At 59.6% G+C, this 22,000-nt stretch overlaps 2 protein-coding genes across 4 annotated transcripts in view; one reads left to right on the top strand and one right to left on the bottom strand.

Moving 5' to 3' along the window:
- Positions 1–22,000, top strand: part of STRIP1 (striatin interacting protein 1) — a 116,014-nt gene that overhangs the window by 2,498 nt on the left and 91,516 nt on the right. The window contains exons 4-21 of one of the 3 annotated variants that reach the window (XR_009724901.1): positions 363–497; positions 855–975; positions 1,746–1,814; positions 2,147–2,253; positions 2,522–2,649; positions 3,317–3,499; positions 3,578–3,795; positions 4,660–4,725; positions 4,927–4,990; positions 5,332–5,403; positions 5,643–5,717; positions 5,880–5,977; positions 6,279–6,405; positions 6,498–6,598; positions 6,809–6,875; positions 7,096–7,200; positions 8,149–8,353; positions 8,621–8,982. Coding sequence is in view for 2 of the 3 variants with exons in the window: in XM_061349540.1 (XP_061205524.1) it covers positions 363–497; positions 855–975; positions 1,746–1,814; positions 2,147–2,253; positions 2,522–2,649; positions 3,317–3,499; positions 3,578–3,795; positions 4,660–4,725; positions 4,927–4,990; positions 5,332–5,403; positions 5,643–5,717; positions 5,880–5,977; positions 6,279–6,405; positions 6,498–6,598; positions 6,809–6,875; positions 7,096–7,200; positions 8,149–8,353; positions 8,621–8,868 (2,189 nt within the window). In the remaining variant the exon portion in view is untranslated. Of the gene's footprint in view, positions 1–362; positions 498–854; positions 976–1,745; positions 1,815–2,146; positions 2,254–2,521; positions 2,650–3,316; positions 3,500–3,577; positions 3,796–4,659; positions 4,726–4,926; positions 4,991–5,331; positions 5,404–5,642; positions 5,718–5,879; positions 5,978–6,278; positions 6,406–6,497; positions 6,599–6,808; positions 6,876–7,095; positions 7,201–8,148; positions 8,354–8,620; positions 9,372–22,000 lie in introns of those variants that run through there. The other 2 variants (XM_061349540.1, XM_061349539.1) reach the window with 2 other exon arrangements.
- ALX3 (ALX homeobox 3) lies at positions 10,802–16,495 on the bottom strand. The gene is made up of 4 exons (XM_061349378.1): positions 16,258–16,495; positions 13,384–13,667; positions 11,691–11,753; positions 10,802–11,107 (listed from the first exon to the last, which is right to left on the bottom strand). The coding sequence occupies exons 1-4, from the start codon at positions 16,493–16,495 to the stop codon at positions 10,802–10,804; spliced, it is 891 nt and encodes a 296-aa protein (XP_061205362.1).

The raw sequence follows: 22,000 nt of genomic DNA, 5'->3' as shown, positions 1-22,000 counted from the left end.
CAGGACCCCCAGGTCCCTCTCCCCTACACTGCTCTCTAACAGTGTTCCTGTGGTTTGTCCTGGAGCCATCATCAGTGCGCGTGGGCTCATCCCATTGCTCTGCCTGCCTCCAGTGGTGGTGTTGGTGTCTGAGGTGGTTCAGCAGCACCAAGCTGGCAGTGCTCTGGCAGCAGTGGGAGCATCCAGCTCGTTCCCATCGGCTCCACTTCAGATGGATGTGATTCATCTGATGGCTGATGGGAAGCAGGAGGCGGCATCCCCGCACCCTCACTCCCCAGCGTTACTCTGGGTCCCATCCTGCTCAGTGCTCTCATCCTGTTTGGTGTCTCCGTGCCCTCATCCTGCCCACTTTGCCTTTGCAGTGCGGGACAAGAAGTGGACGGAGCTGGACAGGAACCAGCACCGCACGCACGCCATGCGCCTGCTCGACGGGCTGGAGGTCACTGCCAGGGAGAAGAGGCTGAGGGTTGCTCGAGCCATCCTGTATGTTGCCCAAGGTGATGCTGGGCCCCTGCCCCTTTACTCCTCCCCATTGCTAAATCCAGTGAATGGGCTGAGGACTGGGAATTTCAGCTGTTTAAAGTCATTCCTTTCATTTCTGATGTCACCTGGGATGTTTGGAATGAAACTGGTTCTTCTGGAAGTCACCCGGTTTATGGGAGTTTGGTTTAAAGTTTGCCTGATTTCCCCATGCTGTCCTGGCTCTGCCAGGCCAAGAGAGCAGCTCCATGCTCTGCATCTGACTTTTTGCCTTAAGGCTGTGCTGTTCTTTCCCCATGCAAAGTGCTCTGGGGTGGGGAGGGCCTTGGGATCCCAGTGGAGGTGGATGGCATCCAGAGAGGGTGTTGTTGCAGGCACGTTTGGGGAGTGTGGCTCTGAGGCTGAGGTGCAGGCTTGGATGAGGTACAACATCTTCCTCTTGCTGGAGGTGGGGACGTTCAATGCTTTGGTGGAGCTGCTGAACATGGAGATAGAGTGAGTACTGGGGGAAAGCACTTCAGAACTGGCCCTGGGGCTCCTTGGCTGGAGCTTTTCCAGTCTGTGGCAGTTGCAGTCCTGGACTGTCCATTGCAGAATCATGGGATAGTCTGGGTTGAAGGGACCCTAAAGCTCCTCCAGCTCCAACCCCTGCCACAGGCAGGGACCCCTTCCACTGGAGCAGCTTGCTCCAAGCCCCTGTGTCCAACCTGGCCTTGAGCACTGCCAGGGATGGGGCAGCCACAGCTTCTCTGGGCACCCTGTGCCAGCGCCTCAGCACCCTCACAGGGAAGAGCTTCTGCCTAAGAGCTCAGCTCAGTCTCCCCTCGGGCAGGTTCAAGCCATTCCCCTTGGCCTGTCCCTACATCCCTTGTCCCAAGCCCCTCTCCAGGTTTCCTGCAGCCCCTTTAGGCACTGGAGCTGCTCTAAGGTCTCCCCTTCAGGAGCCTTCTCTTCTCCAGGCTGCCCCAGCCCAGCTCTCTCAGCCTGGCTCCATAGGTTATCCCTGATCTGCAGCCACTGGAATGACTCCTGTTCTTCCCAGTGGCTGCATAGTGAAGGGTTATACCTGATTTATACAGAAACGCACTGAGCTCTGCTGCCAGCAGCAAACAGAGACTGCTCTGTTCCTCCTTCCTTGTCTGCACTGTGAACAGGGGACTCATTGCAGCAAGATCTGCCCCAGGGTTTGCCTCCGGTGTGCATTTTGCTCATGGTAGAGTTCAGATGTGTCCAGAGGCCCCTCTGAGGCTTTTTTCCCTCCACAGCAACAGTGCAGCTTGCAGCAGCGCCGTGAGGAAACCAGCCATCTCCCTGGCTGACAGCACAGACCTGAGGTATGGAGCAAGGACCGGGTGCTCTGGGTGTGAGGAGGGGCTCCAGTGGGTGCCGGTTTCTTTGGGAAGCTGGGACAGGCCAGCAGGCACCAGGGGTAGTCCCAGCTCCCTGAGCAGCATCACTGTGCTCAGCCTGCACTGCATGCATATGGCTGCTTGGAGACATGAAAGCAGTAAAGCAGGGGGCAGTGAGAGCCTTTTCCCCAGTGCCTGAGCACTGATGCACTGGTGCGAGGGGTGCATGGAGCTGGCTGTGGTCTGGGCTGATCCATCTCCTCTGTGAGCTTGCTGGTGGCTCCATCACCCATCCTCTGACCTGCTCCTGCTTGCAGGGTGCTGCTGAACATCATGTACCTGATTGTGGAGACTGTTCGGCAGGAGGCTGAGGGGGACAAGCCCGAGTGGAAGAGCATGAGGCAGACCTTCCGAGCAGAGCTGGGTGAGGGCCAGGAGCCTGGTGGGGGGTGGATGGAGGCAGCCAGGGCTGAAGAGACAGGGTTTGGCTCCAGGCCTCTGTTAATGGGGGCTGGCAGCACTGGGTTGGTTTCTGCTGGGCTGAACCTTGCTGGTGGGGTGCAGGGGGAGCCAGCGGCCTGGAGGAGAGGAGCTCTCTGGGGTGAGATGGGCTTCTTGGAGATGGGGAGTGTGATGGTGCTGGTGTCTGGGATGAGGACAGGGGTGAGACTGTTGCTGCCGTGTGGTTCCAGGAGCCCCCCTGTACAACAACGAGCCCTTCTCTGTCATGCTCTTTGGGATGGTGACCAAGTTCTGCAGCGGGCACGCTCCTCACTTCCCTATGAAGAAGGTGCTGCTCCTGCTCTGGAAGACTGTGCTGGTAAGGAGAAGCTGTGGAGGGCTGATGCATGCCTTGTGGTTTGCCAGTCTGCAGGGGAAGGAAGTTCTGCCCTCAGAGCTGGCTGCAAGTGCTCCATCCTCTTCAGCCAAGGAGTTAGACCCAGCCCCAAGTTTCACCTCATAGGGGAGCACTGAATAGTGGTGTCTGGAGCTTGGATACCAGGAGCAGACCCAAAGCAAAGTCCTCATTGGGGGTCTGCATGAAAGAATCAGAGAATCTATGACAGAGATGGTTTGGGTTGGAAAGGACCTTGAGATCGTCCAGTCCCAACCCCTGCTCCACAGGCAGGGACCCCTTCCACTGGAGCAGCTTGCTCCAAGCCCCTGTGTCCAACCTGGCCTTGAGCACTGCCAGGGATGGGGCAGCCACAGCTTCTCTGGGCACCCTGTGCCAGCGCCTCAGCACCCTCACAGGGAAGAGCTTCTGCCTTAAGAAAGAGAAGGCCCAAACGCTTGAGTTGTGTGTGCCTGAACACCCTCCTGTCCCTTGTGCCTTTCCCAGTGGCAGGAGCAGCACAGGGACAGTTCTACCCCCTGGGGAAGGATCTGGGGCTCCTGGAGAGTGGCTTTGGGAGCCACTGGCAGCTGGAGATAGCCCTGGTGTTAAGGAGCCCCAGGTGCTCAGGGTGCTGTGCTCTCCCTCGCAGTGCACCCTGGGGGGCTTTGAGGAGCTGCAGAGCATGAAGGCAGAGAAGAGGGAGCTGCTGGGGCTGCCGCCGCTGCCGGAGGACAGCATCAAGGTGATCCGGAACATGAGAGCTGCCTCCCCTCCTGCCTCCGCCTCCGACCTCATTGAGCAGCAGCAGAAGCGGGGCCGGCGCGAGCACAAGGTGGGGACAGTGACATGAATGAGGGGACAGTGCTCTGGGCACTGGGGCAGCTTGGTCACCTCCCTCTTCTCTCTCCAGGCCCTCATCAAGCAGGATAACCTCGATGCCTTCAATGAGCGGGATCCCTACAAAGCTGACGACTCCCGTGAGGAAGAGGAGGAGAACGATGATGACAACAGCCTGGAGGGGGAGACCTTCCCCCTGGAACGGGATGAAGTGATGCCTCCCCCCACCCAGCACCCCCCCAGCGACCGCATCACCTGCCCCAAGGGGCTGCCCTGGGCCCCCAAGGTCCGGTGAGTCTCTGGGTCTGCCCTGTGGGGAGAGCTGGAGTGGAAAATGGGGGTTGTTGGATACTGAGGGTGTTGGGGATGGGGTCACTTTGGTGGCTGTTCTTTGGTGGGGTGGGCTTAGCATCATCTCTTGGGGGTGCTGAGTGATGGAGCTGAACAGGAGCAGCTTGTGCCCAGGCAGCCAAGCAGCCCCCAGCATCCTGGCCTGTACCAGCACCAGTGCGGCAGCAGGGCCAGGGCAGGGATTGTGCCCCCGCACTGGGCACTGGTGAGGCCGCACCTCGGATCCTGTGTTCAGCTCTGGGCCCCTCACTACAGGAGAGACCTTGAGGGGCTGGAGCGGGGCCAGAGAAGGGCAGCGGAGCTGGGGCAGGGCCTGGAGCACAGTGTGATGGGGAAGGGCTGAGGGACCTGGGGGGTTCAGATGGAGAAGAGAAGGCTCAGGGGGGACCTGATGGCTGCCTCCAACTGCCTGAGAGGAGGATGGAGCCAGGAGGGGCTGGGCTCTGCTCCCAAGGAACAAGGGATGGGACAAGAGGAACCGGCCTCAAGCTGCACCAGGGCAGGTTTAGATGGAGCTGAGGAACAATTCCTGCCCCAGAGGGTGCTCAGGCATTGGAACAGGCTGCCCAGGGCAGGGCTGCAGGCACCGGCCCTGCAAGTGTTCACACACCCTCAGTGCCATGGGTTAGGGGTGGCCTTGGCAGTGCTGGGGTAAGGGTTGGACTGGATGAGCTTAAAGGGCTTTTCTGAGCTGGTCGATGTCAGCGATTCCTTTATGTGGTCACAAGGCTTTTCCTGGGGCTGTGCTGGACCCAGGGGCTCCCACAGGGAGCTGTGACTCTTCCCCTTTTCCCTTTGCTGCAGAGAGAAGGACATTGAGATGTTCCTGGAGTCCAGCCGCAGCAAGTTCATCGGCTACACGCTTGGCAGGTGGGTTCCTGCAGAGCCAGCCCTTGGAGGGGGGGAGAGGCTGATGCTGGGGGGATTGTGGTGGAAGCTGCTAATGTGGGGGCTGCCATTGCCCCGTGCTTAGCAGCAGGGAAGTCCTGAGCTCCTTGGGGTGGTGGTTGGTGGTCTCTGAGCCAGCAGCTTTGCTCTGGCACCCAGCCTGGCTCTTCCCCTTCTCTCTAGTGACACCAACACCGTGGTGGGATTGCCCAGGCCCATCCATGAGAGCATCCGAACCCTGAAGCTGGTGAGTCCATTGAGGAGTTCCCCCAGCCCCTGCTGTTGTGTCCGTGCCCCTTCTCCCTCCCTCTTGCTTCAGTCACAGCTCGGTGCCATAAGGTGCATTTTCGTCCCCTCACTCCCACTTGCTCAGCCCTGTGGTGAGAGCAGCCTGGAGGTTTTGTCCCATCCCTGCTCTCCCAGACTCAATGAGCCCCTTTCCTTACTGGGTTCATCCCTTTCTCACTGGAATTGCTGCACCCTGCCCATCAGCATCAGTCAGGAGTAACAGGGAGGGACTTAGGAGGGTGATGGGATGGCAGCATCGAGGGGTCCCATGGGGTGTCCCCCTGCTCTCTCTCTCTGCAGCACAAGTACACGTCCATTGCAGAGGTCCAGGTGCACATGGAAGATGAGTTCCTGCGCTCCCCGCTCTCTGGAGTGAGTGGGGATGAGGATGGGATGGATATCCTGGGCTGGGGGCATTTGGTCCTGTCAGGACTTCGGCTTTTGGCAGGGCTGGGGGGTTTGGTGCACTGGGGAGGGTGGGTTTTGAGGGGAGGCTTTGGGTGGGAGCTGGGGGGATCCTGCCCTTGGGGTCAGGGGTGTCCTGCCTGGGGCTGAGCCAGGCCCGTGGCACCAGTGGCAGCTCAAGGTCTTCTGCTCTTGTGTGGCACCAGGGTGAAGAAGAAGTGGAGCAAGTCCCTGCAGAGATCCTGTACCAGGGCCTGCTGCCAAGCCTGCCCCAGTACATGGTGAGCTGGGGAGCAATGGGGGTCCCCAGGCATGGTGGAGGTGACCTCCCTCCACTGCTCCATCCCTTTCCAGTGGTGCCCTCAGGCTCCCCCCCATACACACCCCTGTTCCTCCTTGCCCCAGGGCTCCCATCCCATTTCCCTTCTTTCCCTTCTCCCCAGATTGCTCTGCTGAAGATCCTCCTCGCTGCAGCCCCCACTTCCAAAGCCAAGACAGACTCCATCAACATCCTGGCTGATGTCTTGCCAGAGGAGATGCCGTGAGTGCCGGTGGGGGGTGAGCAGAGGTGCTGCTGGGAAGGGAAGGGAAAGGGAAAGGGGAAGGGGAAGGGGAAGGGGAAGGGAAGGGAAGGAAAAGGGGAAGGGGAAGGAAAGGGGTGATGAGGAGGAGCCAGGCAGGGTGGTGTGGTTTGGGCTGGGGCTGTGTTGAGGTTCTCCTGGGTGACCTCACCACCTTCTGCTCAGTGGGGTGCCAAGTGTTGGGTGCTGCTGGCAGGGCACGGGGTGGCAGGGCTGCCTGCAGACAGTGCCCCAGCCCAAGGAGCCCTCTATGTCCCTTAGGACCACGGTGCTGCAGAGCATGAAGCTGGGGGTGGACGTGAATCGGCACAAGGAGATCATTGTCAAAGCCATTTCTGCTGTGCTGCTCCTCCTGCTCAAGCACTTCAAGCTGAACCACATCTACCAGGTGAGGTGGGACAGGGTCCAGCCACCCTGCCCGGGGCTTTGGGGATGGGCAGGACTCAAACTGGGTCCCCATTCACTCATCTTTGTCCCCAGTTTGAGTACATGGCCCAGCACCTCGTCTTTGCCAACTGCATCCCTCTCATCCTGAAGTTCTTCAACCAGAACATCATGTCCTACATCACTGCCAAAAACAGGTAACGAAGGGAGCTGCCCACCCATGCCCCTGCTTGCTTTGCCCCCTCGTGATCCCCCCTTGGCTGTGGGTGCAGGTGGACCTGGGGAAGTGCTCACAGCAGCTTCCAACCCAAACCATTCCACGATCTCCTGTGGGTGGGAGGTGTGGGGCTGTTACCCGCAGGCTGGGTAGGATGTGGGGGAGCAGCACAACACCCTTCTCCCTGCAGCATTTCTGTCCTGGACTACCCATACTGTGTGGTGCACGAGCTGCCCGAGCTGACAGCAGAGAGCCTGGTGAGTCACTCCTGGCACCCTTGGGTGCTCCCTGGAGGGGGGGAACATGGGTGCATGGGGGCATCAGAGCTCCAGCATCCACTCCTGCACTCAGTCCCTGGGACTTTGGGGTGGTGCATGTTGAGCTGTACCCCTTTGGGTACGGGTCTTCAGACCGGAACAGCCTCCCCTCATCCCTGTTCCCATCTCCTGCGTGACTCCTGCCCCTGCATCCCCACAGGAAGCTGGAGACAACAACCAGTTCTGCTGGAGGAACCTCTTCTCCTGCATCAACCTCCTGCGCATCCTGAACAAGCTGACCAAGTGGAAGCACTCCCGCACCATGGTGAGGGTGGGGAGCCCACTGGGGCCCAGCCCAGCCACACTGGGCTCCACAGGGTGCCTGGGCTGGGGATGCCTTGGGGTGCCCCTGGGGTACTTCAGGGAGAGGGGGGGTGCTCACTGCAGTGAGTGGTGCCACACCCCACAAAGGGACCTGGACACGCTTGAGAGGTGGCCAGTGCCAACCTCATGGAGTTCAACAGAGCCAAGTGCAAGGTCCTGCCCCTGGGTCAGGCACAGCCACAGGTTGGGCAGGAAGAGATTGAGAGCAGGCTGAGGTGAAGGACTTGGGGGTGCTTGGTGGCAAGAAGCTCCCCATGACCTCGCCAGACCCCCCCCCCCGCTGGGCTGTACCCCCAGAGCGTGAGCAGGGAGGGGATCCTGCCCCTCTGCTGTGCTCTGGGGAGACCCCACTTGGATGGAGCTCTGTGTGCAGGTCTGGTGCTCCCAACACAAGGGATGTGGACCTGGTTGGGCAAGTCCAGAGGATGCCATGGAGATGCTGCAAGGGCTGGAGCAGCTCTGCTCTGGAGCCAGGCTGAGAGAGCTGGGCTGGGGCAGCCTGGAGAAGAGAAGGCTCCTGAAGGGGAGACCTTAGAGCAGCTCCAGTGCCTAAAGGGGCTGCAGGGAACCTGGAGAGGGGCTTGGGACAAGGGCCTGTAGGGACAGGCCAAGGGGAATGGCTTGAACCTGCCCGAGGGGAGACTGAGCTGAGCTCTTAGGCAGAAGCTCTTCCCTGTGAGGGTGCTGAGGCGCTGGCACAGGGTGCCCAGGGAAGCTGTGGCTGCCCCATCCCTGGCAGTGCTCAAGGCCAGGTTGGACACAGGGGCTTGGAGCAAGCTGCTCCAGTGGAAGGGGTCCCTGCCCGTGGCAGGGGTTGGAGCTGGAGGAGCTTTAGGTTTCCTTCCCCCCAAACCATTCCATGATTCTATGTCACTCTCTGTCCCTGCAGATGCTGGTGGTGTTCAAGTCAGCCCCTATCCTGAAGCGGGCCCTGAAGGTGAAGCAGGCCATGATGCAGCTCTATGTGCTGAAGCTGCTCAAGGTCCAGACCAAGTACCTGGGCCGGCAGTGGAGGAAGAGCAACATGAAGACCATGTCAGCCATCTACCAGAAGGTGCGGCACCGTCTCAACGACGACTGGGCTTACGGCAATGGTACGTGAATGCCAGGGGCTGCAGAGCATCCCCTCAGCCAGGTCCTTGCTACTCCAGGCAGGGACTTGTTTGCACCCAGAGCTGTCCCTTTGCTGCCTTTAGGGCTGGGGTGTGGGGAGGGATTTGGGGTGGTGGCATCATGCGGAAGAGGGGCCGTTGGTCTCTGCCTCCTCCATGCTCTTTGTAAGGACCTGCAAAGACCCTGCGGGATGTGGGCTGGCTGAAGGGCCCCGCTTCCCCTCTGACTCCCCTTTTCCCTGTACCCAGACCTGGATGCTCGTCCCTGGGATTTCCAGGCAGAGGAATGTGCCCTCCGTGCCAGCATCGAGCGCTTCAACTCGCGCCGCTACGACCGGGCCCACAGCAACCCCGATTTCCTGCCTGTGGACAACTGCCTGCAGAGCGTGCTGGGCCAGCGCGTGGACCTGCCCGAGGACTTCCAGGTCAACTACGACCTGTGGCTGGAGCGGGAGGTCTTCTCCCGACCCATCTCCTGGGAGGAGCTGCTGCAGTGATGGACACCGGCGAGGCCGCAAGGGGGTTGCTTTGGGGAGAGCTCAAGGCTGCTGCTATGGGGCAGGAGGATTGAAGCTTTGGAAGGGGTCTGTGGGTGCCCGGACCCCCCTGTGGTGGGCTTGGGAAGAGGCTGGAGCTGTGGGGTCCTCACCGAGGCACCATCCTGCCCCTTCTGTCTCCTTCCAGGCTGTGCCAGGCTCAACCCTGAGCCGAGCGTGAAGGTTTGGTGGAGGTTGTGCCCTATGGGGTGGGATGGGGACACAGACCTGTGTGTGCACCCCAGGAGGCAGCAGCACCAGCACCCTCCTCCTGCCCCCCAGCAGCCGGGGGCAAGAAGGGGGAGCAGGCAGTGGGGTGAGGGTCCCTTGGGTGCTGCTGTGGGGGGACACGGGGAGCAGAGGCTGCTGTGGCAGGAGAACGGGGGGGCCCTGCCTGGCTTCGGGGTGCAGGAAGGCGGTGGAGACTGCAGTGCCCTTTGTCCCCGCTGGGGGGCGCGGGGGAGCTGTACGCATACATCTGGTCCTGATGCTGTCCGAGCGTGGGCTCTGTCTGTCCGGATGGATCCAGCGGTGGTGCTGGCCTTGTCCCTGCTCCCTCCCCGTGTCCCGCTGCGGGGATGATGTGGCCCTGGAGGTTGCTTTGTTATCTCGCAGTGGGGAAAGGCAGGAGGAAGCTGTTTGCTTCCCTGCCTCGTTGGGATGCTGTTTGCTGCTGGAGCAGCCCTCATTTATCCCCCATGGTCCTCCAGGAGTGAGCCCAGCCTGGGGGATGCTCAGCCCTCATCCTGGCCGTGCTCCCGTGGGCTCTGAAGGCAGGAGGCAGCACACTCAGCCCTTCATAGGCATCAGAGAAGCCACTCTGGGGGGATTCCTTCAGTGTGGGTGCCCCCCAGTGCTCAGAACCTGGTCCTGTGGATGAGGTGTGAGCATCCCCCCCTTGCTCCAAACCATTCCCAGTCCGCGGCTGTTGCAGCACAGAAGGAGCTGCTTGAACCTGTGCTTTATTGTTCCTAAAGGATAACAAAACCCTCTCCAGCGGGAGGGAGCCAGAGCACGGGGTGCCCCAGGCTGGGGGGCACCCACTGGGTGCACAGCAGGGCTATGGGCTGCCTCCTGAGGGGGGGGCACCCCCTGTGCCTTTGCTGTGTCTTGAAGCATTTGGGCTCCCCCTTTGAGCCAAATGGGGCTGCCCTGGGAGGTTTGGTGCCCCCAGCACCCCTATTGGGGCACCCGGGGTGGTACCAGGTTGGGGTCCCATGTGCACCCCCTCACCTCATTGATCTGGGTGTCACGGGCTATGGGTGCCCCCCCCCCGGGCTTCAGCTCAGGTGTCTTCCTCCCACCCCATCCTGGTTTATCTCCAGTGCCAGGGGGGTTGTCCCTTGTCCCAGAGCTGATCCCCATTGCAAGGGGTGCATAAAGGGCAGCCGATGGCCTGGGGGGGGGCTTTGAGGACTCAATGAACACAATTGCCCCAGTACCCCCCCCGAGCATCTTGGGTGGGGGTCTTCCCACTATGGCTGAACTGGGACATGAAGAGCCCAGTTTCTGGTTGCACTGGGAAGGATGCAGTGGCCACATGGGCTGGGGAGTGGGGTGCTGCCCCCCAAACCAACCTGGTCCCCCCCCCCAGGGAGGCCCTGCTGCAACCCACCAGTGTCTCCATCAGCTCCTGTGGTCTGAAGGTGCTTGGGGGGGGGGGTCCTCAGGGTTCTTGGGAGCCGCTTTTAGGGTCCCAAGCTCCAGTTCCAGCCTTATTGGGGCAGATTGGGTTTGGGGGTGACCTTCATCCCCCCATCATCACCCAGGGGTATCCAACAGCGGGCTGGGATGCAGGGAAGCTCATGGAGATCAGGATGCACAGGGGCCCCAGCAACCTGCTCCCAAACCCTGGTGCTGGGGGGGGGGGTGATGGTCCATGGATCCCATGGGATCATGTAGCCCAGTTCAAGAAGCTGCTGGTGGCCTCTTTGCTCTTCACCCTCAGCGGCACCAATGCAGGGGACTTGTGTTGGGGTGCGGGCTCGAAGGGGGGGGCGCCCATGGCCGGGGGGGGGAGGCCGTGCAGGGGGTAGAGGCTGTTGATGGTGGGATGGGGGCCGGGAGAGGCGGGGATGCCCATGAAGGGGGTGATGCTGCCGTGGGGATACGGGGACAGGCCAGGGGCCGGGATGCTCTCAGGGGGCAGGAGCCCTGCGGGGTTCCTGGGGCCGGAGCTGGGCCAGAGACTGGTCTGGAGCTGAAAGAGAGCAAGAGAGAAAAGCCCCAAGTGAAATGGGGGGGACCCCGTTACCCCCCCATCCGCACCCATTGAGCCCCTTCATCCGCAGCGTGCGCTGCGAGGGATGCCTTTGCTTTGCTCTGATTGCCCCAAGGGGGTTGAATCCCGGTTGGAATCTTCCCTCCCTTCCCCATGCAGGGATTTCGGCATAGGGGAAGTGCATGGAGTGGAGATTTAAAGGATTTGTGTGTTTTTCAATGTTGGAAGGAGGGGGAAAAAGGGGGGAGTTTAGCAGGAAAAGGCCAGGAAGCATTGCTGGGTGGATGTGGGAGAGCTAAAGGTGTTTGCGGGAGGGACACCCCAAAACCTGCCCCAAAGGGTGTGTTCCCATGGGAAATGGAGGGGGATATAAAGCAGCATTGTCCCGAATGTGGCATGATGTGATGCTGCTTTTATTCCCTTCCTTTTCCACCCGGGCCCATGTGTTTTTCCCAAGGATGGATGGAACCACCTGGAGAGAAGGGGCAAACGCGGGTGATGGGGTTCATCCCGCAGCGATCCCTGCCCGGGATGGGGGATGCGGGGTGGGAAGCGCTCTCACCTCCTGGATTTTCCCATAACGTTCCCGTTTGCGCCACTTGGCTCTTCGGTTCTGGAACCAGACCTGGGGATGGAGGGGGGGGGGGGGCTGAGGTGAAGCATCTCTGGGGGCAGATGGGCAGCCCCTGCCCTGCTCCATGCTCATCTTCCCAGCTGGAAAAGAGCCCTAATGCCGTATCCCAGCATCCCGGTACACTGGAGGTGAATGGGGGAAGCTGCCTGTGTGCAGTCCTGCCATATAATATATAGCTGTATATGTATGGCTGTATGTATGTGGCCATGTAAGATACACATATATCCATATAATATGTGGATAATACCTTATATCCCTCTTGGAAAACAAGTGCTCCTGCTCCATGGATGCTGCTTCTCTCTCTTTTTGTCCTCCTGGGCCCTCTTTACCCCCGGTTTTGATGCAGAATGAGGCTCTTGGGGTCCTGTGTGGTCACTGTGACCCACCTGCGTGTCCCCCCTGAGCTGCTGGATGGGGCTGGCAACTGGTGCTGGATGCAGGCTGGGATGCAGGACTGGGATGCAGGACCAGGATGCAGGCTGGGATGCAGGGCCGGGATGCAGGACCGGGATGCAGGACTGGGATGGAGGGCTGGGATGCAGGACCAGGATGCAGGACTGGGATGCAGGACCAGGATGCAGGACCGGGATGGAGGGCTGGGATGCAGGCTGGGATGCAGGACTGGGATGGAGGGCTCGGATGCAGGACCGGGATGCAGGACCGGGATGCAGGACCGGGATGCAGGACCGGGATGCAGGACCGGGATGCAGGACAGGGATGCAGGACAGGGATGCAGGACAGGGATGCAGGACCGGGATGCAGGACCGGGATGCAGGACCGGGATGCAGGACAGGGATGCAGGACAGGGATGCAGGGCGGGATGCAGGACTGGGATGCAGGACCGGGATGCAGGACCGGGATGCAGGGCTGGGATGCAGGCTGGGATGCAGGACTCGGATGCAGGACTGGGATTCAGGACCGGGACGCAGGACCGGGACGCAGGACCGGGATGCAGGACCGGGATGAAGGGCTGGGATGCAGGACTGGGATGGAGGGCTGGGATGCAGGCTGGGATGCAGGACGGGGATGCAGGACCGGGATGCTTGCCCCAGCACTCTCATGGTTACAGGTAATTGCATCTAAATCCACCCCAGACCAGGGCTTGGAGGTTGTGGCGGGTGCCTTGTCCCCAGCTCCTGCCTCATGGGGAGGGGAGCCCCCAGCACCTAATGGGTGCTCCCTGATCACTTCATGTCCTGCCCGCCTTCCCTTTCCTCCCTGCCGGGTGCCCCCTCCAGCCGCCCCTTCCCACTGGGAGCCTCAAACCGCACGGAGATGCCCTTGGAAGGAGCTCACTGGTTTGGTACCGGGGAGGTGAGGGAGGGTTAGGGTTAGGGGTTAGGGCTGAGCGGCTCCATCCCTGCACTGGAGGGAGCTGAACTGGGGGTTGGGGTGGGAAAGGGGTCTGGGATTGAGGGATGTGCAGCGTGGGATCACATTAGGGGATGCGGGGTGGGGGGGAGCTCCCAGATTCCCACCCCTCGGGTGCTGCAGAGAGGGGACATGGGGAGAAGTGGAGGGAGCTTGGGTGAAGCCAGAGCCTGGCCTGGGATTTAGCATCATCCTCCTGGGAAAACATCCCCATCCACCCCTATGAGAGCCGGGGGAAGGGGTCTGGTACCTGCACCCTGGCTTCGGTCAGGTCCGTCTGCAGCGCCAGCTGCTCCCGGGCATAGACATCGGGATAATGCGTCCTCTGGAAAACCTTCTCCAGCTCCTCCAGCTGGAACGTGCTGAAGGTCGTCCGGTTCCTGCGCTTCTTGCTCTTACCCAGGGGCTCCGGGAGCTCGGGGACCCGGTGCAGGCCGCCCAGGGGGGCTCCCATTGCGCACCCCGGGCCTTTGGGGAGCTCCCGGCAGGGCGCGGGCATCACTTGGTACCCACCTCTGCATCCCTTCTCGCTGCCTGGCAGGGGACAGGCACAGGATGGGGGGGTGTCAGTGATGCTGATGAAGACAAGACAGCCCCAACCCTCCCTTCCCACCCCTGTATGGTCCCCGTCACCCCAGGAGGGTGCTGCGATGCGGTCCCATGGGCTCAGGACAGGCACAATCCCTGCTCATGGGGGGAGCTGTGGGCAGGCAAGGTCACAGTGGGGGGGACCCTCTTGGATGCTGCTCTGGGTGAATGGAGGGGCGGTAGAGGAGGTGAGAGCAGGGTCCTGCAGACACTCGGCCCTTCCCACCCTGCTCCATTCCAGCACTGATGCTGACAGATCCAGACCTCCCGGGCTCTATCCCATGCAGTGTATCCCATCCCCTTGCTCCTGCTCTGGCATTTCCCTATAGCTGAAACTTGGGAAACCAGCTGGAAAGGAGTGACCCCCCCCCGAACCCCTCTTCTGCTGGAGGACTTCCCCCCCCCCCCCCCCTCAGAGCTGGAGCAGATCTGGGGGTTCCCCCCTTCCCTTCACTGCTGCTGCAGCTCAGGGGTGTCCAATGAAGCGGCTTCAAGGGGATAAATCACTGCCCCACAGTAAGAGGTCACCCTCCTCCCCATATGGGGATGTAGGGATGCACACGGGTACCACAGCCAATGCTGGGTGCTGCTGGCACCCCAGGGAGATGAACCAGTGAGGAGGGGACTTAGAAGATGGGGGGGGGATGATTTGGGGTCCCCCAGCACTGAGGGGGTTCAGCTGGGAAGGGGAGAATGTGCCAATGCTGGGGGTCACTGTGGTCTCCCCCCCAAGCACCAGCTCCAGCGACTCAGGCAGGGGGAGACCCCCTGGCCCCCTTGTAGGGGCAGGATTGGGCCCACGGCAGGGCCTGGGGCCAGTGAGGGGGGAAATGAGCTCCTTTGGGATGGATCTTCCTTCCCGGCCCATTTAACCACCACATCCTAATGGAGCGGGGGAATGGGGGTCCCCATCCCTATGGACTCAGCCCCTGCTGAGGCCTTTTCCGGGCTTTTGGTTTTGATTTTTGGCTGTTTGCTAATGAAGGCGATTTGGGGGTTCCGGAAGCAGCCGAGAGCCCGGCTCCAGCTGCTTCGGATTAGTGGGAAACCGTTCTTTGGGGGGAATACTGGCAGCGGGAATTGCTCCCCATCCCCTCGGTACCGGCCTGCCCCGTGCCCGGCAGTGGGTAACGGTGAAGGGATGAGGCCAAATCGCTGTTTCCTGCCCGCTTTGTCCTCCGAAGGGCTGGGCCGAGGGGTTTGGTGATCCAAACCGAGTCCCAAAGGAGCCGAATGAAGGGAAAACGCCCAAATAGGACTAAAAACTGGGAAAACGGACCGAAATAAAGCTAATCCCGCTGCATGAGGCATCGGGTTTGGGCTTCCTCCCTGTTTCCCAAGGCAATTCCTGAGCGACCCGCGGCATTGGAGACAGATGAATAAATGGCCCGAAAGAAGAAGAAAGCAGGAAGGGAGAAGGATGCGGGTGCGTAGCTAAATCAACACGGCGGCGCAAGGGGACAAAGAGGATGGGAAAAGGGGATATAGTGTGGAATAGTGCTATTTCCACCCCAAAAGGTTCAGCGGCTCTGGGGATCTCGCAGCTGGAAAACAGCTGTCCCATTGCTGGGGGAAAGGCGAACTCAAAGGGATCATTGGCGACGGGATGGGGCATGGAAAAGGCTCCCAGGAACCGGGCAGGACACAGCAGTAACCGGTGAAAGCTCCCCCCTGGACCCAGCAGCATCCCCGCCGTGCACCGGGAGCAGGTAAGCGCGGCCGAAGGGACCGGTCCCGGTGCCCCCGGTACCCCCGGTACCTGTTCCTCCCGGTTGGGAGCTGCGAGGGGGCTTTGCTGGGCCCCACCTGGTTCCCGTTACACCCGCGGCGCTGCCTTGGTCTTCTATTAAGGGGTGGTAAAAGGCCCGTGGGACCGGGGAGCCCCCGACGGTCCCGGCCGGGAGGGGAAGTGCGAGGGAGCGGTGAGAGTTCGGCCGCTGGAAGCAACGGGAGAGCCCCAGGGAAGCGCCTCGTCCCGCCGGGATCCGGTGTGGAGCCGACGGGAACCGGGAGCGCTGGAGCTCCGGAGCCCCGCACCGGGCTGCGCCTTGCGAGCCCCGGGTCCTGCCCGCTGGGGCCTTTCCAGCCTCCCCCGGGGGACGGGGCCGTTCTCCAGCCCCGGTAACGGGCTCTGGCCCCGGCGGGAGCCGCCGTCGCGGCAGCGGGACCGGGGTCTCCGCCGCTGCCTCTTTTCGCCTCGGTCCTGGGCGGTGGGGCCGATCCCGGAGCCCCGGGTCTCTGTCGTGACACAGCCCCGGCTGCCCGACCCACGGGCGCATCGGCCCGGTCCTTGCCGGCTCCCCGCTCCCGTCGGGGGACGCCACCCGCGATCCGACGGGGCCGTATCGCGACAGCGGCCGCCTCGGTGGAGCCGGGGCCGCTCGGGAAGGGCTCAGGGCTCCGGGTCCCTGCAGCCACCGAGGGCAGGGGCAGAGAAGGAGGAAAGAGAAGCAGAAGGGGCCGAGGAAGAGGTCGGCGGCCCCGGGGTCCCCCATCCATTCCCCCCCCCCTCCCTCCCCGCCGCTCGCCCCGGTACCTGCAGCCCCGGCCGGGTAAAGCGGCTTCCCATTGACGGCCATGGCGAGGGGGCCCGGGCTGGAGAGCGCCCGGTACCGGGGCTCTGCCCGCTCCTGCGGACACCGGGCCAGGCGGGGGCCGAGCGGCGGCGGGCGCCGGAGGGGACCCGGGGGGAAGGCGCTGGGAGGCCGGGGCAGCCCCGGGGGGGGCCCGGCCCGGCGAGGCGGGGGGAAGGCCGGGCAGGCCGGTGCCTCCATGGCGCAGGTTGGAGGGACCGGGGGGGGGCGGCCGGAGGGGAGCGGATTTTGTGCGGGGGCCCTGGGGAGGAGGAGGAGGAGGTGGTGGAGGGGGGGGGCGGTGATGGGAAGGGAGGGATCGCTGAGCCCCCCCCATGCACACCCCCACCCCCAGCCAGTCACGTGCGTCCAACCACGGCCCCTTCGTTAACCCTCGGATCCCAAATCCCACCCCCAATTGCCCCCAGCTCCTTCCACCGGGGGGGTCCGAATCAAGCAGCAGCCCCCCCCCCCTCCACCCCCATACAGGGGCTTATGGGGGGAGACCCCTCCTCCCCTCCCAGCGCTCCCAGTGTCTCCCAAGTACAGGAAATGCCCAGGGCCCTTCCTTCATTGAGAGCCTCGTCCCAGCCGCTCCGAGCAGCCCCAAATCCCAATCCCGGAGAGAAACTTCCACGTTTCAGTCACCCTCTGGGCTTTTCCCCTTCCCAAGTTTTCCTGAACCCATTTGTAGCCTCTTCCTCCCACCAAGGCCCCTGCTGAGGCCTGGGCAGGTCAGTTCAGGGTTGGTCATTATCCTGGGACATGGGATCTGGGATCCTATGGGGCCATTTCTGCCTTTAGGGCCGGGGCTGGGCTCTCTTGGTTGGGTTTTGGTCACTCTCAGCACCGGGGAGGCCCTGTCCTGCTTGCTCTGTATTCCTGCTGCTGGGTCCCCCCATTCCAGCAGTGGGCACTGGCGATGGGGATGAAGGGATCGGCGCTCGCCTGGATCTTCTTTCTTCACCCTTTCGCCTCCCTTTTTGCTCCTCGGCATCCATCCGCTCCGGAGCTGCTTTGCCTGCTCCTGGAAGCAGGCGTTCTCCTGATGGATGCACAGCTTTGGGGGTGTTTGCATGCAAAATGCTGGGGCAGGTTTGGGAATTCCAAGGCTTGGTGGGAAGGAGAGAGGGGATCAAACAACAGGCACGGAGCAAGGAGCCGTTACCTGGGCTGTGGGGTGCTGGTTTCCACCTCCGGTTGCTGTTTTCCCCGTTGCACCACAGATTGTGGCTTGTAACTTCCAGCTCTTTCCTGGGCATCCCTCCTTTTCCTAGAGGGAAACAGCCTGCAGGTTTCAGGGCTGCAGGGGATGAGCTACGAGCAAGCAGCACAAAGAGGTGCAGAAGGAGCTGGTGGCTTGCAGGGGGTGATGAACAGCGGAACAACGGGATAACACTGGCCGTAAAACCCCATTTTGCAGTGGGATACTGCTTGTTTTGGCTGTGTTTTGTTACTCCAGGCACGGAGCAAACCTGGAATCACAAGACAGGCTTGTTCCAAAGTGCTTATGGGGAGCATATAACCCAAGCCTGGTGTCTTGGCTGCAGGTGATGTGAAGTGGTTGCAGTGAAAGCCCCGGTTCTCGCAGGAGCGTCAGGCTTGTGGGGTGTAAATCACAGCTGGATTTTCCAGGTCCTGGTCTGGGGAATGGCATTGGCAAGAGGAATAGCGGTTGGGATGCGCTCCTGGGATCAGACTCATTGAGGGGCTGGCTCTGGGATGCGGGGCTCTGAGCGTGCGGTGCCCCCTCCTCGCCCATCCTTGGGATGGATGGTTCCCTCTGCATCCCGCAGCATTCCCGACGCCTTCCCTTGGCAGCAGCAGGAGCTGCCGAGGTTTTTCCCTGTTCACAGCTGGCTGTGTGCTGTTAATTGTGGCTAAATAGGGGCTGTGAGTCCTGCGGCTTGCGGCCGGTCATTAAACACTATCAAAGGGCAGAACTCCTGTAAAGGCTTCCACGTCCCTCTCCTGCTTTACTGCTGGCATTTAAGGGGTTTTAATAGCAGAGGGATGAGTCTCTCCATGTGTGCTGGTGGTGCGGAGGGGCACGGGTGGCTTGGTTTGGGATGTGCTGCTTTTCCAGGCTGGAGCCATCACCAGGACCCTCCTGGGCAGGTGGAAGTGAGCTCGGGAAGGTGGGAATGGGGTGTGTGAGACCTAGGGAGGGGTTGCTTTGTGGGGCTGCTGGTTGGTCCCTCTGGTGAGCAGGGCTGAGGACAGGGACTCCTGGGGGCTCCTGAACCTGACACCAACCCGTGGCAATGGAGCCACCAAGTGCAGCGGGAGGACTCCAATGGGATGCTCTATGGGCACTCATCTTCTCTCTTTGGTTTCTCTCTTGCTTGATGGAAGGAGGAATTCCTCTCCCCCCCCTCTTTGCATCCCATTGGCTTTCCCGACCATCTCCAGTGATCCCAGAGGATCATTCTCCTCCCTTGGGATCATGAGAGCTCAGCAGGAGGCCAGGAGGGTTTGCGTAGCTCTGTGCTTTGTATGAACATCCCTGCACAGGCTTTGCAGAGTTATCCAGAGCCTTGGGAACGCTGGTGGGGCACGGAGCAATGCCTAATGCACGGGAATGGGAATGGGCTTCTCCTTCTTCAAGGACAAGGTCAAATAGGGTAGATGAGGACCACGAGTGCTTGTGTCCCCTCCTCCAGGTCCTGCATCCCATGGTGAGGACCTGCTGAGCCCAAGGGGAAACCCATCCCTGGCTGGTCTACACCCATGCTGAGTGTCAGCATGGTCTAGTTTGCCTCGGTCACATCCCACAGGGACAATGATCTCAGCCCTGAGCAGCAAAGGGAATCCGTGCCCTCTCCTATGGTTGTTTTTCATTGCTGCAGAGCTATCAGGGTTCAATCCACAACCCTTTCCCATCTGCACATCCTTCTCTCCTTCCCCAAAACATCCCATAAAGTCCTCCCATTCCTAATATCTGACTCACTGTAGAGCTCCGGCCCAGCTACGGTTTGATCTCGCTTAGGAATGTGCACGTCAATGGCAGGAAAAAATGACTTTATTGATTCCTGTGGGGAAATCTTTGCTGATCACAACCAGAGCCCAAACAGGGTCAGGTTTGCTCTTTAATGGGGTAGAAAATGGCCCTGCAGAATCACAGCCACAAACATTCCCCTGCGTATCATAACAATGCACAAGAGGCAGGGCACAGCCTGTGGCACACACGTGCTTCATGTGTTTGCACATGGATTTATAGGCACACGTGCATATTTACATCCATAGACATGCATATTTATACATATACACATGCATCTTTTTATATATACATGCATATTTACGTATAGACACACATTTGTATGCACATAGAATAGTTAGGGTTGGAAAGGGCCTTAAGATCATCCAGTTCCAGCCCCTTGCACATCTGTATACACATGAACATTATATGTACATACACATTTATATGCACATACACATTTATATACATATTTATAAACACATTTATATACACAATTATATACACAATCATATTGATATACTCATGCACATTTATAGCCACCCAGATAGACACACTGATAAATCAAGCCCATGCAATCGTACATGGTAATCCTGCACACAAACACAGTGCGTTTCTGCATTCCTCCCTCTTCCTACCACGTGGACACAAAAATCGTGTAGATTTGTGTCTCCATTGCATCGAGATAGAATGGAAATGGCATAAAAGACCTCAACCGGTATAAAATGATATTCCAATGGGATTGCGTGCACATCCCGATCTGCTGCGCTGTGTTGGAGCCCTGCGGATGTAGCGAGGAGGGACACATCGGCTCTAAAAGCAGTGCCAGTTATGGGGATTTTCCTGGGGAAAAGAGTGAATCTGTTGGAATTCCAGTTTTTGGGGGGTTATTTTGGGTGTGATTGAACCTCTCTGTTCCCGTTTTCCTGCGGGCGCTGTTTTCCAGAGCAGCATTCCATGTCGGAGCGTGCTGTAAAGGATTGGTAGCGAGACCGAGCGAGGAAAGGAAACCCGCGAACACAAAGTGCGGGATTAAAGCTGAGCCCATTGCTTTGTTTCCCTTTGCATTTCATGGAGCGAGATGAAGGGGAAAGAAAATTCCCAATAAATCCAAGTGATTTGGGCTGGATTCAACCCAATGTAAAAACTCATATTATTTTGCAGCCGTTGAATAAATCCCCCAAGTGTTTATAAGGAATAAATCAGCTTAATTCCCTCAGGCTGCTTTAAACAAGGACCCAGCTCCTTCCTTGCAGTTGGGAACATGGGATGGATTTCTCCCACCGCTTCATTTGGTCTTTATAAAGTGATTTTTCCGATGGGATGGAGGGATGGATCCTTTCTCCCAACGATTCTGATGCCGTTCCGAGCCGCCGATCGGCTTTCTGCTTCCACAGGGAGAGATTTGTGCTAAATCCATGTGTGGGATTTTCAGGCTGCTTTGGAAAGTACTTCAGGATGCCGAGTTCAGGCTTATTTTTCCTTCCATCTGCTCCAAATATATATTATATATATGTATATGTGTATATATATACACATATATAAAAAGGGATGAAATGAAGCCTGGAAGTGGCAGCGGCTGGGATTTTTGGGAGATATTCCGGGCTGGATGTGTGTTTATGGCATGAATCCCTCTAAAATACATGGAGCTGGGAGCCGAAAGGGTCTTTGACTCCTAAAAATCTGATAGCAATCGCAAAATCAGGAATACATCAAGGGATTAAAGGGAATTCCAGCTTCGCTCTGTCAGGAAGCGGTAGGACCCGAGTCAATTGGATTTCCTTTTAGAGTAACGCCGTAACGTGGCATAAATCTAACAGCACGAAATAAATGGATTCCCTTTGGATTTAATATGTACAGAGCCAGGAGCAGGATCCGGCCCCTGGGTTATCAGAGCAGCTGGATAAATGGGTGTAAACTGGAGTTAAGTTGGTGCTGGGTGCTGGTGCAGATTAATGCTGCCTGTGGGATGTACGGCTCCACTGCCAGGGGATTCTGCTGCCCTTGGGGGTTTATTCCCCATGACCCTGGGCTGAGTTTGGGCTTTGTATGGAAAACGGATGGAAAATGGTGAAAATGGGGGAAAAAAAGGTGAAAAGGAGGGGATGTGGGGAATGTTCTTGGGGTGTTGGGCAGGGGGTTAAGCCCAGCTCCTGTCTGTGCAGTGAGGGATCAGGAATAGATACAAGCCCTTCCAGGAATGAGCTTTGTAAAAGCAAACATGTTTGGCTCCAGCTTTCCCTGCTTGTTTGGGATCAGGGAAACAGGGTCCCTGCACCACACCGGGGTCTCAGCACCCCCCAATTCCCTCCCAGCCATCACAGGGGGCAGGACCTGCATCGTGCCCCGGGATACCCCCCTCCTTGGGGCTCCTTTGTGCTTGGCCATCCTGAATTATCCCAGCGAGGGCCCTGCTCCGCTGAGGGAAACCCCAAGCCCCTCCATTGGGATTTGCGAGCAGCACACGGAGCTGGACAAAGCCCTTCCCCTCCCCAAGGGACTGATGGATTTATTCATCTCATTCCCTAATGAGCCACTTCCAGATCCCAGTAAATTATACGCACCGGGACAGATGAAATCTTGCTCCATAAATCAGATGTGAGGCTTGACAAGTGCTGCCTGCATCATTATCCCGGTGAGCTCCGCAGATCCCAGGTTTCGCCGCCTCCTTTGCAAATCCCAATAAATCTGGGAGTAATCATTCCTGACAGAGAGCCAAGAGAAAAGCG

The sequence above is a fragment of the Neopsephotus bourkii genome, unplaced genomic scaffold, assembly GCF_033783945.1.
Source record: "Neopsephotus bourkii isolate Nb327-2 ecotype Australia unplaced genomic scaffold, CSIRO-AGI_Nbou_v1 NB_414, whole genome shotgun sequence".
NCBI lineage: Eukaryota > Metazoa > Chordata > Aves > Psittaciformes > Psittacidae > Neopsephotus > Neopsephotus bourkii.
Note: the sequence above shows the minus strand (reverse complement) of the source record. Positions and strands in the feature narration are given on the sequence as shown.